General features: G+C 39.6%; 1 protein-coding gene across 1 annotated transcript in view; it reads left to right on the top strand.

Moving 5' to 3' along the window:
• UTRN (utrophin) overlaps positions 1 to 18,226 on the top strand; it is a 394,273-nt gene that overhangs the window by 254,495 nt on the left and 121,552 nt on the right. Inside the window, exons 53-54 of the mRNA XM_075499063.1 lie at positions 3,052 to 3,224; positions 9,009 to 9,165. Coding sequence (XP_075355178.1) covers positions 3,052 to 3,224; positions 9,009 to 9,165 — 330 coding nt within the window. The remainder of the gene's footprint in view (positions 1 to 3,051; positions 3,225 to 9,008; positions 9,166 to 18,226) is intronic.

Below are 18,226 nucleotides of genomic sequence, written 5' to 3'. Positions count from 1 at the left end.
TTTAAGAACTATGAATTTCTGCTGGCAAGAAATCCTTCTCTGTTTGCAGTTTATTTCTTTAGGTTTCTTTTCTCCTCCCCCCCCCCCCCCCCCCTTTTTTTTTCTTTCTTTTTGTTTGGTTTTCTTTGCTTTGTTTTACATGCACTGGGAGGGCAGATCCGCTTTGCATTGGGCTAAGAACAGCAGTGTTTCACGGTTGTGTCCCCCTCTTTATGTTGCAAAAGCAACAGAATTTTTTTGTCCCTCTTCTCCTGCATCCTGCAGTGTGTTGACTCTGTGACTCTGGATATAGGTGGTTCCACATGATAATAGGGAAGTGTTTATAATTGCTTTTAGAGTACTGAAAATTGAAATTGGATTAAATCTAATAAGAGTTAATCCTAGTTGGGGCCTGAGCAGGGATAATCAACTTCTTTCATCCCTTTTCACCACATAGAGGACAATGGAGAAGAATATGGAGAAGCAATGACCAAAAAAAAAGTCAGGAGAAAGAGAAGTAATAGATCATAGATGAACATGAATTGGGATGTGTACAGAATGGATACAGTTCTTCTTCCCACTTTGAAATAAGAAATTCTAAGGGAGGGCAACCACAACATGTTTACAAATCTCATAAGAATTGAAAGATTACGATAACACAGTGAGTAAAGGAGATTACTACGCATTGCTACCAATTACAGCAATCTTAGGACAAGATGGGAGCCCATCATTCTTGTTAGCCTTCCAACAGAGGACAATGCCTGAATAAAAATCTTCAAGATCTTTTATATCATTATTGGGGAACTTAATGCGTCCATCTGTTGCCATTAGCCATTTTTCACATCCCACCTTCCTGCTGCACTTCGTTTGGATTTCTCTCTCTCTTTTTGTTGAGGGCTGTGATGCGCTGGGATTCATTAACTTTAATATCAGTCCTGTTGGTTTATCCATCAGCTGGCAGTGCTTTTTTTCCCCTGGAAAAGGGAAATCAGAAAAGAGAAAGAGAAGTTAATTAGCAAAGTTGATTCTTTGAACTGAGCTGTCACAACATGGCCATCACAGATGGGACTCAAGAATACGAACAGCAGATTTACTGTGCCTTAATCAATGTAACGTGATGACTGGCAAATGCAAGAATCAAACCTATTTTGAATGAAACATTTTTAAGCGTGCGTGCTTAAGTGTCCTCTCAAATGTAATCAAAGCTAGAATGTTTTATGAAGGTTCTCAATAGCTTTAGAATGAATATTGTGATTGTAGAATGGAAGATTAGAGATCAGTTTGTTTTCAATGAAGTTTCTTTTGTAACTTTCAAGAGGCATAGGAATGGATTTGACATGACCAAGCTTTTGTAGTCCAGATTAGCGTGCAATTAAAATTGTAACTGATGTATGTGGTTGTATCTCCTGCTCTGTGGACTTGAGCTGGTTTTCACTGGGTCTACTTGCGTGTTGGAGGCATAAGGACAGGAGCTGCAAATATTTTCAGATACGCTTCTGATTTGTTTAACTGATGAGTATGTTGTCTTACTTGGGTTTGCTGGTCATCAGATACTTCCATTTTGGTTTTTCATTTTAAATACTGTTGCTTGTATCTGTTTTCAGAATGGTGATTTTTATAAGGATGGCTTAAAGACAGCAAAAGTGTCTTTTTACCTGTTTTAAAGTAGTGAAACTCAGGGCAAAGAATAGGTAGTTGTCCAAAGTCACATAGTAGCTCAGCTGGAGAGCCAGAGCTTCACTGATGCCTCCCTCCCGCTCTCTTGCCCCCACCCCACCCCCCCCGTCTCTCCTCCCCCCGCTTCTCCAGCTGTATCCTTACTTCTTTCGCTTTCTTCCCTAACTGAAGAAAGATTTCATGCTGTCTCAAATTCATAGCTACTTTTCCACTGTTTCCAACTATAAATTGTAGATGTGCAAGCAGCCATTCTAAGATGCAGGACTACATCTTGAGGATGGGGAGGTACAAGAGCCCCCTCCTTTCCTGCTCCTGGGAACAGATGGAGATTACTGAGGAATTGTCTGGAAGAATAAAAACCTTTAAGGGATTTCAGTTATTTAATTTCTTCCTTTGCAAAAGAAGTTTGTTTACATCTGCATCAAGTTCTTGTCACAATCTTCACTGATTAATCCTACTGAGACAGCCGGTATACTCCTGGCTCTCCACACATTTACATTGCTCTATTGGAGTATACATAGATGTATGGAAGCTAGAAAGCATTGGTGGTGACGCAGGAAGTTTTGTTTGCTCTTACAATGTGTTTTAGAAATAATACTGTGCTCGGTTAGATGAAGACAACATCTGTAATGTGTTTCTTGAGGCAGATGGTAGATCAGAGAATAAAATGTGTTTAATTTCTAAGGGGAGGAGGAATGAGTAAGCTGAATTGAAATCACAAGCACTTCTTTTTCTTTTCAGTATTTACTGTGAAATTCAGATTATAATACATCCTACTGTTTTATGTCTACCTTTCCATATATTGCAGGCCATGGTGTACAGTAGTTTAATTGTAAAAATGGGCTTGTGGTAGCTGTAGTCATTTAGCTGCAGTTTAAGGACATAGGTTTTAGTTAAAAGCTTTCATTGCATATGGCCTAAAGCACTACATAGAGTTTGAATTTCACTGGGCTGTGTAAGGTTTCTGCAATGTTTTATTTCAAAGGGGAAAGCGACAACATAGCTAAGGCTGAATCTGTGTAATTTCTAAGCAGGAAATGGTTTCTAGTGCATTTGCAAATGCTGCACTGTGTGAAGTGTGTGGGAGAACAGTAGACAATTAGTTACCTTCAGTGCTACAAAAACATACAAAGAACTTAGTGTTTAGAGTTCTAAGTCCTGTTTCATAGTCAAGGATGACTTGCAAACTCCTTTTCTCACACTTAAGAAAGCTAGACCTTTTATAATGATGTTAATAAGGTTGCAGGTTTTCCCCTCTGCATCTCTTTTCAGAGTCACTCAAGAAAGTCAGACTATGTACTCTGTCCTAGTGCTTAGGAGTACTAATGAGAATAAGCCCTCCCTTCCTTTATTTAGAGAACTAAGATGTTTGGACTTTTCTGGCTGCTATTTCAGGACATCCAAGCTGAGATTGATGCCCACAATGACATCTTTAAAAGCATTGATGGAAACAGACAGAAGATGGTGAAAGCCTTGGGAAACTCTGAGGAAGCTGTCCTGCTCCAGCACCGGCTTGATGACATGAACCAGCGCTGGAATGACCTGAAGGCGAAGTCGGCTAACATCAGGTAAGTAATGAAAACGTCAAGACATGAATAGGGCACAGTTGCTGTCTTCTAAAAGGCTTGAGAAATATGACTACAGCATTGAAATGAAATCTCCATTTTCTTCTCTAAAGGACCCCTGAGCACAAATATAAAAACTTGGTGCACTTGCTCACCATGAAGGCTTAACTACTTGTTTGTCTCTCTCCAGAGCTGCGCAGTTGCTTGCTAATGTAACTTGCTAATCTGTACTAAATTTTCCAGAAAGTATGTTGAATCTTTCCTTATCGTAAATCGATAGCAATGTCAATGAAGTAATTCTGTGAATCTACAATTACTGTGAGGAGAAATCAGGGATTTGTTGTTGTTTTTACCACTGAAATGAATAATTTGATAGGACTTGCATCTTAAGTGTCTTGATCCATATTGGTAGTAATTTTTTTTTATTGCTGCTATTCAATTAAGAAATGTTTTAAAATACATATTGATCAAGGAATGCGTTTTACAATTTTTTGACCCTACCAGTGCCAAGCTTACTGACTGTCCAAATGTCGTCATTGTTAAAATATTTGCGGTGTCATTTTGGAAGTAGATATTACCATATTCATTAATGTGAATAAAATTCCACATTAAAATGAATTACATTGAAAAGAATTTGTAGAGCTTTTAGTTGCAAATGCTTGCTTGTTGATTAAAGGAAACTGTTCTTTTAATAGAACAGAACAATGTTAAGCATTCATGTGAATTTTCCAAAGGCCAGAAAAATGAGTTTAGCTTGGAATTCAGGCACAAGAGTTTGAAAGGGTGAGATAGAGGGGAAAATATGACATTTACTTTTCGTCTCCACTTATCCCATCACCAACCTGCTAAACAGTTAAGTGAAACAGGTAAATCAGCTCTGTGAAAGCCCACAGGCAGAGCTTGAACCAGAGGAACCTAGCAGTTCGGTGTGGGGGCTTGCAGAGACTGGCCCCACCACACAAGTAGTTTAATGCAAGAGCTGTTGAACTTGGGCTATTATGAGCTCTACTCACAAATAAGTCAAGGTGAGAGAAAGAGAAAAATATGCTCATAAGAGAACAATCTAGCAACTGTGGAGTTCTAGCAAAAACAATTCAGTTGCTTGGCCTGTCCTAGGGGTGATCATAATTTGGGAGAAATTGATGGCCAAAAAAAGGGCCTTCAAGCCATTTACCCTGGCCAGCTGTGAGTTCCAAGGCAGCAATACAGAGACATCGATTGTGCAGTGAATGCTCAAAAAAGTGGAAATACCGGTTCTTCTGAATAAGGTCCCATTGTTTCACTTCTGCATGGGTATGGCACGTGCATCTCACTGGGCAGCATTACTGTTTGCAATGTTTGTGTTACTCTGCTGGTACCCGCAATTCTGCAGAGCCACGTTCCCTGAGCTACAAGTAGAAGAGAGGCAGGGAAGAGAATACTGGAGCAAATATGAGAGAAGTAAATTAACCTCTCAAATCTCAGTCATCACTGAAGGGAGCGTAGCATTTCTAAATTCATGTATTTTGCCCTGTTCTTTGATTGCAGTTCACTTTTCTAACTCGCGCAACAGTGATGAAAGCTTTCATAGGGAAATAACAAAACATAGAACTGATATGAAGTCAGTGCATTGATGTAGCTGTTTGCCTTCAACTTTTGCTTTCTTGGTGTACCTTATTTCAAGGATGAATTGGAAAGCAAAACTGTATGGATGAGTCTTGTGAGAACAGCATATAGCTGTGTTAGATGCTGGGACTGATGATTGAAAAATCTGATTGTTTTGTTATGAGTTTTAGCTTGGGATAGTGCTTCTAAGTTAAGGTTTCTCTGGTTTTTAGAATATTTTCAGCTATGGGTACATTCTGATTACATTGATTTTTTTTTTTTTTTAGTTGCTGAAAGTACTGTTCTCCCTTAGGGGTAGTATGAGGTTTTTCTTCATCACTTCAGTCCTCAGAGCTGATAGTGCTAGTCACTGTGGTGACTTTACTTCCTTGCTAATGTAACTGAAGGGAGTTCCAAACTGGAAAAGCAGCACTCTTGTGACACATTTTTAAATGCATGGAAACTACTTAAAACCTGTACTTGAAGTGACTATGACACCACCTGAGAGGACTGTATACCTCTCCTTGAAATTACTTGTAGACTTATTCACACTTCCTTCTTTTTCTCTTTTTATTATCTTATTCCCAGGAAGAAAACAAAGCTGCAGATTTGTGCGGGTCTGCCTTTTAAAGCCCCATGTTTAGGAGAGATTCCTCCTGGGGCAGGAGGTGCCCCAGTGTTTGGGGTGTGTTTGGGGGAGGGTAGAGGTAAAAGTATGGCAGAAACAGAGAAGGATTCTCTATATTTAGACCACCCACCAATCTCTTTATTCCATGTGTTCCCTTGTCGCTCAGCAGGGAAAGTGTTACCTCCATAGCAGAAGCAAAAGCTGAGGAGGTCTCCTGCTGTGAAGAGAGCCTCTCAGGGTCAACAGAAGGGGAGTTATGTCAGAGTTCCTGCTCTTCTGGATGATTTTATTCAGCCTGGGTGGAGGGGGGGATGCTCTCAACCTGGTCAGCTGGGTGGGAGCATCTGTGTTTTTCAGGCTCATCCAGGATTCCCTTAGGAGTGCTTCTGAATACCAGGTGGTTGATACTGGGAAATATTGCTCCAACCAGTGCTCAAACCTGAAAAATCATCTGTAACTGACCTGTATTTTTATCAGAGCAGATTCTTAAGCCACCACTTGACTTGGCAAATCCCTGGAGGTTGCCAATTTATTTGTCACATGAGCACAAACACCTGAAGCTTTGTTTGCAGGTTGTATATTGGTAGAAGTACCAATTCCAAAACAAAGGCCAGGAATCCTGTCCCTGAAAGCAAAGAAGCCCAAGAAACATTTCAGAACTTCAACGTAGTTTATCAGCTCTCTTTGATAATGTCTGTATGACAAATTTAAACGTGATACTAAAATTTTACACTGAAATGCAAATTGGAGCATGTCTTGGTTCCCTTGGTCCTGTGCAGCATTTGCTTTGAATGGGGTTTATTGAATGCATGTGTGTCTGCTCCCCAGGAGAATTGAATGCTTGTGTCTACTCTTCAGCTGCTGCTTCATCTCGCTTTTATTTTCAGTATGGCTTCTGATAAGATTAGAAGGGTGACATTCAGGAAAAATCCAGGCTGATGTGATATGTTTTCCCCTGTGTATTTTTTTTTTCCCCTTAACGTCTTTTTGACCTTTCAAGACAGAGGTTAGCTCACTTTGTGTTCAGAGAAGAATTTTAAAATCCCTGTTAGTGTAGTCCACTTCCTCCCCACCCCTTACTGCTCTACCCCCACAAGTTTAGCTTGCACTGGACTTTGAAACCATGTGCTAGGGATATTTTGCTACTGTCATTAATCTGACAGGCACACGGGTACTCATTAGTGGTAAATTACAATGCATTTAATCTAGTATCATATGCCACATCATTCACATTAATATCGAATTAGGTTTTTTTCACTATTAATATTATTGCACTGTATGTTAAATTAACATTGAGTCACCCTTAAATTGTCCTCTAACTAGTTGCAGGGGTATTTTTCCCCTTACAAAATTCCCATTCATTTTTTATACAAGAATTCCACTAAATAATTAGAGCGGAATCCTGAAGCCTCAGAGTGCCACTTTTCAGAGGTGAGAGCTGCTTAAATGTGCTAGATACAGTAGTAAGTCATGATGAATAGAGATTTCACTATCAAAGTGAAATGAAAAGCTGTAGATCTGAACATTTCAATTGTGGTTGCTTCTAGAAATTAATAAAGATGCTTTATTTTTGTAACAATCTGTGGGTCTAACAGCAAAACGGTAACTTCCAGACACGGGCTGCCTTGGCTTAGATGAGAGGGCAGTGTCTCTCCTCTGCCTGATTAATAGGCAGTATAACTCTGTTTTCACTTCCAGAAAGGAGGGCTGGATCTGAGTACCTAGCGCCTGAGGGTATCGTATATGCAATGCTTTGCAGCTTGGTATTTCTGAGGGCGTTTTTGACAAGATGTCAAGCTAGTCGTGAAAAGGAGAAGGTCCACATTGTACCTGAACCACCCTGTGCTGTTGGGAGCATGCCCCTGTGTGTGACTGGGGGCTTCAGGGGCCAGCTATGGTGAATGCTCCAGCTGTGAAGCAGGTACCTTGTGCACTAACTTGCTGTAGAGTTAACTGTCCGTACAGGAAGGACAAGTTGGTTGCCTTGAAAGTAGTTCTGGTTAGTGAGTATTAAAGAACTGAAAAGAGACCAGGAGAGCTGAGACAGTACATTTCACTCAGGAGCTGCTGGTCTGCAAACCAAGGCTGGCAGGACGCTCTTCCCCAGTACGCATATAACTGCAAATGCAATGGCTTGCTTGTAATTCACTGCAAGGCAGGATGCTGGCTCAGCTGTTTAGGCCTGGGCTGTGAGCAGGTGGCTTGAATTCAGTGTTGAGGGAAAGGTATTGGAGAGAGCAATAAGGGATGATAGAAACTGTGATGCACAAAACTGTAGGCAGTAAAACGTTGCTTCTAGCAAGTACTTAATTTTTTTTTTCCCAAGTAGTTACCTAAGTGCTTTCCTGGATCGAGTGAAGGAGAATAGGTTCCTCTTCCTAAAGGTAGTTAGTTTATCCTTTTCAGAAATGTGATTATTTTTTTTTTTTCTTTGTATCTTCCCCCCCTCATACACTCTTACTGACTGCTTTTTTGGTTCATCTATCCTAGTATCGCTGGGAGATCCCAGCATACCCAAATGTAAGCTTGCCTTGGAATTAACCTTGCAGCACATCACCCCTTCAATCCAATTATTGTCGTATCAGGCCCAAATATTCACTCGAGTGCCATTTGAGATGATAATACAAGATAAGCCAGGTGAAAGTTTCAAGATGTGAGTTACAGTGAATCGGAAAAAAAGATAAAAAACCATGCGCAAAATAGGGGAGGGAAAAGGTAGGAAACAATAGTGAAGTTCAGTTCACTGATCTGTCAGAAGCGGGGCAGGAAGGTGTAGAGCTGTTGTCAGACTACACTGTAAAGGACTTAACTCTTCTCCATCACCCGTATGGAGAAGGAAGTTGTTGTTTACTGATATAAAATAAGTACATGCTGGTCTCAAATGGATCCATAACATAGAACAACTGCAGTAAAAGAAGGGTAGCTGGTCCCTCTCGAAGATTTCCCTGCAGCTGTGTAGGCACTGCCGGGAGAAGCCATCAAGTCGAGGTATTTTTGAAAATTATAGAAAAGGGTATTGTGGAATCTGGAGGTTTTGTCAGTTAAACTGAGGGACAGATTCACTGTGTTAATTCTATAGTTACTCACCATTGACTAAAGGTGATGTATTAAATAATCCATGTCACTGATATTTTCAGCAGCGCAAGCAATTTACTATTGATCACTGCTGGGAGAACTTGTTGCTTTTGCTACTGGAGAGTCAAGGTCCTGGCATGAGAGAGTTCAGTTTTGCAGTGCTCTAGCTCACAAAATGACACTTGTGCTTCATGCGCTGCGGTGGTGGAGTCACAACAAAACACAGCATTTCTTTGTGTTGTGTAGACATGCAGTGTTCAAGGTTTTAGATAAGTTAAAGCTTCAGGTACGTATTTGTCTTTGTTCCCCCATTTTTCCTTTCATTTTGATTTGCTGTGCAAAATGTTTTGAAGTAGAGGGTTTTTTAACACAAAGTTGCTTTGCAGTTAAGCACTTGAAACACTCTTATCTTAATGATGGAGCAATTTTATTTATTTGTTGCATTGCCATGCTGTTTTTGCTATTCAGGGCTTTAAAGGTGCTTTAATGTTGTTTCACAGGGCTCACTTGGAGGCCAGTGCAGAGAAATGGAACAGATTGCTGACATCCCTGGAAGAGTTAATCAAATGGCTGAATGCAAAAGATGAAGAACTAAAAAAGCAAATGCCCATTGGAGGGGATGTTCCAACCTTACAGCAACAGTATGACCACTGCAAAGTAAGTTGCTTAAGTTTTATAGATAAATATGCTGTTGAATGTAAAGGCTGTTGAATGTAAATTCAGTAGAATTATGTAAGTGGCTTTCTATATGTTACTAAATTGACCAGTAATAGCAGCCCCCCACCCCATACAGATTTATACTGCAAAGATGACTCAGAACTGTTTGAGAACTAAAACTTACCTATGCCTTGTACTGTTGTAACTATAACACGCTATTCCAGCTCTCTGGTTTTGCTAGTTCTGTTCTGGTTTTGTATATAATAGGGTATTGATTCCTAATTATTTTTTGACAATAAAAAACTCTGTTGCATCTACAAGATACCTTCATTCATGTAGAATGTAGAGTCTGTCTCACCAACTTTGATCAGTAATCAGGTTAGGACGTATTTGCCATTGGACAAATTCATTCTAGTGAAGCTAGTTCCATCTTATAGTATTTGTTGTTCTGTATGGTGTAAACAGGGAAAGAGAACAAATACAGCTTTATATAGCTAATTGCATAACAACTATGTTCCCCTTTGCCAACACAACACTGATGTCTTTTCTGCTGTGGTGTTTAGTGAGGGCAAAAATTGAATTTGGGAAAATGCTTAGTAATACAGTAATGCTCACTTAGAATACTGTGAGGAACTACAGAAAAAGTTGCCTGACATGAGCAGCACTTTTGAGACTTAAATCCAAAATAGAAGAGCTCAAGGAAATCTGCATATGTTTCTCCTTAATTTAGTCTTTTAAAGTAAAGTTATTAGCATAAACTCAGGATCTGTGTTTCTTAAGAGTTCATATCTTCCTGTTCTTATCCACTTAATCATCATGCTCTGTTTGTAGGCACATCTGCTGTGAATGTTTTATAATGATCAAATGGTGGATTACTAGTGCCAAAGAGCAATAAAAGGCTGGAACAGAACCAAATATGTTTTGAAGGAGGTCAGTGGGAGGTGATAGATCTCTACAGGTCATTTTCTAAGGGCTTGTTTGTGTGTCATGCTAGATTATAGTATATGTATGATAATAACAAATAATACTGCTAGTGCCTCTCATTTGAAGATCTCAAATTGATTTATGAAAATGGTAGTTTTTATACATAATTCTGAAGTAGAAAAATTTAGAAGCAATGTTGCTGGATAGCTAATTTGGGTCACTAGTGAACTGCAGCAGTGTGAAGGAGAGAACACTTCTGGGTTGTTTAGTCCTTGCCCTTATGTTTAAAGAATAACTGATATTTTGTTACGTGTTGAGGTTAAGACTCTAATATGTGCATTCAGGAGCTTTTAAAGATTATTCTTTCATTTTTCAAAAAGGCAATATTCTTGCACTGTCACTGTGAGTATCGGATGTAGGTGTCCTAGTCCAGTATTTAATATGAGCTGTATTAATGGTCTGCAACAGCACAAAGTTAAAGCATCCCTGTGCATCACTTTGGTTTTTGTACACCTACGCAAGCGAGAGCACAGTATTCAATGGCAGATATTTCTTAGATGATGACTGGGTGATTATTTTCTAACAGTTATTTTGGTAGGGACCAAGAGATTCCCATATATCATGTGAAGATACTGTGCCATACCAAACATGAATTATTAGTAGGTGGCATTTCACTGTCTATTGAAGTGTTGCTTATTAGTCATTGCCAGAGGAGGCGAGCTGGATCACAGCTGTCTGTTGGTTTGATTCTCCATGGCAGCGCTTCACTGCTGTTTCTTAGCAGGAACTGTTCATTCCTCGCTGAAGCTGCAGTTTACTAATAAACTACATCAAGCTGAAAAGTTGTGCTTTTTCAGGTAGAAAATGAAAAGTGGAGAAAAAAACAAACCAAAACCCATTGGAGGTCTTTCTTCCACTTCCTCAGCATAGTTAAGTGATTGGTCGGTGTGGTTGGGATGTTGAATAAAGATGTCCTTGGTTGAGGAACACAGAAGTTTTGTGCCTGTGATTTTTTTTTTTTTTCCCCTTCCCTTTTCAAAACCTTATACCAAATCTGCCCTTTCATCAGATTCTTTGTAAAATAACTTTATGTGATTCCATGCTGTCAGTCACTCTGTGCCTTGTGGGGGTATCACTTGCTGGTGTCACTTGCTTTGCATTTAAGGTGCTCCTTTTAGAATATGTATCCTGTGTTAAGCTGAAAGTTTTCAGTGGAGGTTTGAGGTGCAACTGTACCAGATAAATATTGCAGAGATATGGCTTGATTTCTCTCACTCTCAAGGATACTCCCTTTTTTGCACCTCTCATCACTGGCTGTCCTGGTACTTCTTTAAATGTTTCTTTGCCCACACTTTTTCAAATGTTAAACCTTCTAAGTATTTAATGTTATTTGTAAGATTTACTTTTAATCAACTGCTTTTTTATGGTCCCATGTTGAGCTTCTGCAGCACCACATCAGCTGGCCTTGAAAAGGTTCTCCCCAGACCTCCCTGAGCAAGGTTTGGGTGCCTTTGCTCTCCTCTTTCCTTTAGTTTGTGCAAATTGGGCAGTTCAATACCTCACTTTATCTCCACTTCTCTGTGATCCCTTTGCTCTTATTTCCAGCTTGCTGACCTGATCTTGTCCTTGCTGGTACTTCAAAATGTGAGTGGTGAAATAGTGGCTCAGTTCTGTAAGATGTGCACCCCTGATAGTCTCATCTCCTGCCCTTTATTTTCCTGGGTCCTCAGTCTTTCTTGTATTAGCATTGCTTTTTGCCTCTAGTTATTAAATAATAATTCTCCTTATTAACCTACTTTTTTCCCCCTCAGATACATGAAATGATGACTTGTTTGCTTCAGCTTAATTTCACTAATTTTATTGCTCTTTCCCTCTCTTAGTATCTCCCCCACTCAGTGCTTGGCTTCAGCATTGCTAGATAAATAAGTACAGTATTATGTGACAGTTTGGGTTAGCTCACATTGGTTTTGTGCTACTGGGGTGTGTTTGGACAGGAGGAAATAAATGGTTTGCAGTTTGATTTTTAAACTTGTTTTTGTTTAAAATATCAATCATTCTCCTATGCTTTAAAAACAAACATTACCCACAGCAATGTTAGTCACCTGAGTCAGGGCTACAGGGCTACAGGTTTAGCCTGTATTTTCCAGATGAACAGAAATCTTTCAGGATGTAGCAAATATTTATAAATTTTGGACTGATATTTGTGTTGTTCAGCCAAACTTCCATCATCTGTAGTAGTTCATAATCTTATCACATACTAAATGCTAAGCACAGTCAAGCAGTGAGCACATCCTGTCTGGGTGTTGAGTCGTGCTCCGTGTCCTGCAGGGGACAGGGCAAGAGGAAGCTTAATTAAGGGAGCATGAATTTCCTATTTTAATTAGTCTCAAAATTTCTTTGTCTTTGAGAATGGGCTGTGGTGGGATTCCAGTCCTAAGAATACTGGAAAATTTGTAGATGCTTTGGGACACTGAGAGGAAGTTTAAAAGTACCTGAGTTAAAAAGTCATCTGTATGAAGTGTACCTAAAACTGAGGCTACATTCACACTCCTGAAGTGCAGAAAACTCATCTGCAAAGGTACTGACACAGGGCTTGGCTTATAGGGAAAAGAAAGTGAAGGCAGCTGCCTTTTCAGAGTTCATTGCCAGTGTTTTTTCCATAATTCCAGTCTCACTGTTGCTTGTCCTTACCAGCTCAGGTTTTCCTGTTCGTTCTCTTCTTTCCCAGTATTCCTTATGAATATTCATTTACGATTTTAAAGTGTGTGATGCAGATTTTGATCAGCTGCATAGACCATGCAAAAAACCCACAAACCCACCAAAACCACCACCAACAAAAAAACCACCCCACCCCCCAAAATCTGAAAAGACCACCCTTACGTGGATATCTTATTCTGACGAAAAAGAAAGGCTACAAAAGTACCATGAAAAATCAGTGGGCTGCTTTTGTGCATATGGAAATACCTAGAGTCATGCCTGTGCACAAGAGGAGGCGATGCAGATGCTGACGCCTTGTTCTCTGGAGATGCGCTGAGATTTTTGTATCTCTTTTTTCCGCTGGTAGAGTTGCGGACTGCAGCTTTTTGGAAGTGTGCTTTTGCTAAAATACAAAGACGGCCTAAATGATATAAATTACTGTGGTTTAGCTTTCAGAGAGAGAACAGGACATTTCAAATTAAGCAGAAATGGGTACCCTCTCGCATAAATCCTGTTGGCATCTGTCTGCATAAATGAACAAATGTCTAGCTAATACTAAATAATGCATGCATCTTGGATCACAGAGATGCTTAACTTAGCTTCGTTTGAGCTCAGAATGAATTGGCCAAGGACCTGTGAATGTTTGATTGGTAATTTTATGTCTATGAATGGGTCATTAATGTTTCAGATACTCTTTAAACTTTTTGGGGTTGCTGTCTATGTATTTCACGTTTCAGATTTGGGTTGTTAAAGTAATCAAATGCTGAAAGTTGCAAGTATTTCTTTCTGTGTTACTTAGCTATTGCTACTTTATCAAAAGTGGCATACCCAACTGGAAACTGCTTTCAACTTGTTGTTATCCCTTCAGGGTGCCTGTAATTCCATTGTTCTCTTTACCAGCAGGAAAAGTCTGTGAGGAAAAAACATTGTTCTAGCCTTAACTTCTCTGTGCTCTTTCAGTGTACCTGCCTGACTGCGGGCAAAGAGCTTATTCTTAAATTAGTTCCTACTTAATTATTCTAGATTTGTTTTTCTTGGATGTTTTCTATATTAAAATCTGCTTCCATGTTAGGAATTATTAACTATAAGGATCAAAAGATGAGTATTATATCATCAGTGCTGCCCTAATCTCTGCTTTTAATTATAGTCTAGAAAAGGCTTTATTAATTTGTTACACTTTTCATCACATAAGACATGAAGCATGCAGAAAATCTGTGCTGCGTAGAGGTCGTCAGCCATGCTGCTGAAATATTAATTTTGACTGAGATGTGAGCTGTGAGGGGGTGAGAAAGGAGAATTAACCAGCCTGTAGTTGGAAGAGGAGGATCAATAAAGCCTTTTGCTTAGAGGAAGAGCTGCAACCTGGTCCAATGGACAAGACTGTGACTGACGCAGGAGCTTGAGCGTTGTATACCACACTGCTGTAAAGTGGCTCTTTAAAGTAAGGATGTGTTTTCAAAAACTATACGCTCTATCAAGAGGAGAAATAGCTTCCCCACTAGTCAATCAGCATTACTGAACAGTTTGAGAGCTGCTTGAGTAAACTTGTAATGGTTAGGAGTTCTTTAAGGGCTCTTGAAGTTTTAAGTGCTCTGCATATTTGAGAATTCTGAACATTGGTTATTGGTGAAAAAGAGATGTTGTACTGTACAAAAAAAATTGTACTGTACAAGGAGAGTACAATTCATTAAGCTTTAACTACGACTCGACTCTTTGAGGTGCGTTTAGGAGGAAGAGGTGGAAATTGTGGGTGGGAATATTTTGTTACAGGAAAGGAACAGTGTAGCTAATGCCTCAAGTTAAATGAGAGTTCTCAAGTGGATCCGTCTGACTTAAAGCCATTGCTCGCTAAGGATTTACTCAAATTGATTTGTGTGTTACATGAATGATTCAGGTGTGTATCATTCCAGGGCTATTTCTCCAAAAGAATGATGCGTAAACAAAAGGATGGCACAAAGAATGAAGTGTTAAATTAGGATGTCAGTGCAGTGTATTTTTAACTTTGACAAAAAATGCTGCTTCTGGCTGTATTTCAGCTTGTTCCCAGAAGTGCGGTTGTCTTGTGGTGAGTCAGGAAAGTTGCAGTGGATTAGTACTTAAAATAATAAATAACCTGGATAATGGAAGAACAAAATATTCTGTCACTAATGCAGAGTAAAACAGGTTGTCTTACTGTGGAAAAAACAACTGATAAGCACTCTTTCAGTACAATAAATAAAATATTTCTGTGAGGTTGCCTTTTTAATACTATCATTTTGATATGGGTGTTTATCAGTATATATATATATATCTCATGTTGCTCTTTTCTGAGAATCCAGTATCTCGTTTGTTTTAATCAGACTCCTATATAAAATTTTAAGACCTCACTGGGTCTTTTTCAAACCACTGAATAAAGCCTATTCTTCTTGAAGGTTTATAGTTATCCTCAAATATCTAAGAGGATGTTCCGATATTGCTGTGGAGGGAAATGTGTGCGACAGAAATCAGGCTTACGCTGCAGAAACAGCACAGTGATCAGCATTTCTCTCTGTCCCTTAAAAGGCTGCGATGAGTCCAGTGCCTCTTTCTCTGGTATCTTCTTGTCTCACATCCTAAAAGACCACTCTGCTTCCATTGTTATTAGTAGTAGCCCATCTACTACTAATGACATCCCAGAACACCTTGATGCACTAGGATGTACCAGACCATCTGTTTCCACTCCTGTGTCTTGGGCTGGAAGACCATGACTGGCTGTGGCCTGACCTTGAAGGGTGAGCCATGTGCATAGCCAGTGAAGGTGAATTGAGCACAAGCATATTGGTGACCCATTTTTAATCTCTACCCATAAGAAAGCTGCTGTATTCTCTTAAGTACCTTTGTTGTTCATCTCTCTGCGTTCTTCTGACTCCACTATATCCTCATGGAGGTGTAGTGACTGGTATTGCATGCAATACTTAGGATGAAGTTGCATCAATGTTTTATACTGGAGTAAAACAATGGCTTTTTGTCTTGTCCTTTCTCATGATGCTCAACGTTTTATTGGCTTTTTTTTTGGTTGCAGCTGCATATTGAGCAAATTATTTGAGACCTGTCAATGAAACTCCCGAGACATTTTTTCTAAGCTGTAACTGTCCAGAAAAGTGTTCGGGGATTTCAATCTAGGGTATGCTTTTTTAAGATCAGATGGTGTTTCAGTTGCATTAAAAAATGCTGGGTATTACCTGAAACCTAAGGACAGTACATCAACAGATGAGTTCCCATGCTGGATCACAGAAATGGACTGGTACAAGGAAATGAGACAGGACATTTCTCTGAATGCAAATATTTTTTTGCTGAGGTCTGTTTTTCCAAAGGCAGAGAGCCAGGAAAAAACCCACCAGCACAGCAGCAGCAAATCTGTTTTTCCAACTGCAGAGAACTGCTAGGGAGCCACAGTGATACAGTGGCCATTGCCATACTTTTTTCAGGAGCTTTCATAGCCGGTACCAGGTAGAGCCGAAAACTATTTGTCCTGATCATACATTTCTCCTTCTGAAACCAGTTTGAGATGCGTTCTGTATAATCACAGAATCGTCTCAGGTCTCCTTGATTTCTCTGTGATCTGTTTTGATAAATTGGACCAGTAAGAAGAAACGTACTGTATTTAGCAAAGCTGTTCACTTGTCATTCAAGGCGCGGAATAGAGCTTGCAGGGATTACTCCAAATCTTTTAAGAACCCTTTTACATAACTGACACTTTTCCATATGAATTTTGTGCAAGTGCTGGAGAGTTTTATCATCTTTCATCGTGTGTTCTCAAAGAGCAGAGTCCCCTCTGCGTCATTGTTTTGGAGAAAGCTGAACGGGACTATTAATTTATGATGTGTTCCATATTCTTAAATATACAGTAAGAGAGAGACTGCTGTCACTTTAAAATCCTTCTGAAACTTTGTCTGCATCTGCAGGCATGGGCTGGCGAAGAATCCATTTTATTTTCTGTTGAGGATATCTTCATCTAGATCCTGCTTCTTGTTGCTTCAGGCAGACTCTTTAGGGGAGAAGAATATTTATTCCAGTTAACTCCTGAAGTATTGGATCCTCTGTCCCTTGTTATTACAGCCAGTAATCCACCCTAGGAACATCAGCAATAAATGGGAAAAATTGCGTTGCCATGGTAGCCGCCCACTCCTGTTTTCATGCAGATTCTTGAGATTAAAGGCTAGGCTTCGAAATGTATGTACAACATAGGGGAGGGAATGGGATTCTGCTTTTTCTCGTATTTTTTTTTAGTTTTCCTATTTTTGTTTTGTTGCTTTTTTAGAATGCAGAAGAAATGAAAGGGTAGGTATTGGTTTCGGGGGCAAGGTAGTCTTGCAGAGGGTGCTTTGTTTTATTTTTTGCTTACAAGAACTCTTAACCTCAGCTGTTAGGTATTCCTAGAAAGTTACCATACAGCTGTTATCTTCTGACCTGGATTTCAGTGAATTTCTCTCATCCAGGGTGGTTAGTCTGAGGGGCTGGGAAACTGCTAGGAATGTTTCTAGAAGCAGCTTTGTTTTCTGGAGTTCTAGTCTTTCCACTTTAGCAGACAAATGGTGTCTAAACCTAAAATGATGCTTAAAGATTTGGAGCTTTCTTTTTAGGAAAACTGCTGGAGGTTATATTTGTGCTAACACACATTTCCTGCAAAGTAAGTTCGGTGTTGTGCTTCAGAAAGGTGTCATACTGGGTTTAGGATTCCCACTCCTACACTTTCAGCTGCTGGGGGTCCTTACATACTACTTACAGGTTTATCCAGGGTGGTTAGTTGTTAGGGGGAAAAGAAGATTGGGTTTTTTCTTGTAATCAGATTTGGAATCTGAATCCTCATCTTGTGAGGCCAGTAACATGACTTCTTTTCTAGCATCACTTAAAGTATCATCAGTGGTTGTCCACATCAGAAGACTCAGGGTACTCTGAGCATCAATAATAAGGTACAACTACAATTCCTCTATATAGTGCAGTGCTTGATAGGCCTGCAACATCTGCAGTCATTCCTCATAGAGTTACTGAGATAACTTTGTTTTAATCAACAGTTTACTGAATTCTATTGAGCACAGTGTAATTTAGATAGAAAGTATTTGCTTGTGTGAGGTGGCTGTTGCTTGCTTGTGGGGTTTGGGGTTTTTTTTGTTTGTGTTTTGGTTTTGGGGTGGTTTTTTAAGCACCTCTGTCTGGAAGGAGTGCAATGTTGTCCTCGCAATCACCCATTTATTACTAACAAGCTATTTACATGCTTGGTTGCTCATCTTGTAATTTACTCCCCTGTAATGCATGAGGACATTTTACAAGCATCCAGTACAAAACCAAAGATTTCTCGAAGGTCCTTTCTATCTTCTTGTTTAATGATGATGTAACATTATGTCAGGGCTAGTAGTGAAGTGCTGTTTTCTAAAGTGATTGCAAGCCCTGTATATTAACTGGCTGTGAAGCTTCGTAGCCT

The sequence above is a fragment of the Mycteria americana genome, chromosome 3, assembly GCF_035582795.1.
Source record: "Mycteria americana isolate JAX WOST 10 ecotype Jacksonville Zoo and Gardens chromosome 3, USCA_MyAme_1.0, whole genome shotgun sequence".
Lineage (NCBI taxonomy): Eukaryota > Metazoa > Chordata > Aves > Ciconiiformes > Ciconiidae > Mycteria > Mycteria americana.
The sequence above is the reverse complement of the archived record's forward strand: the minus strand, read 5'-3'. Positions and strand labels throughout refer to the sequence as shown.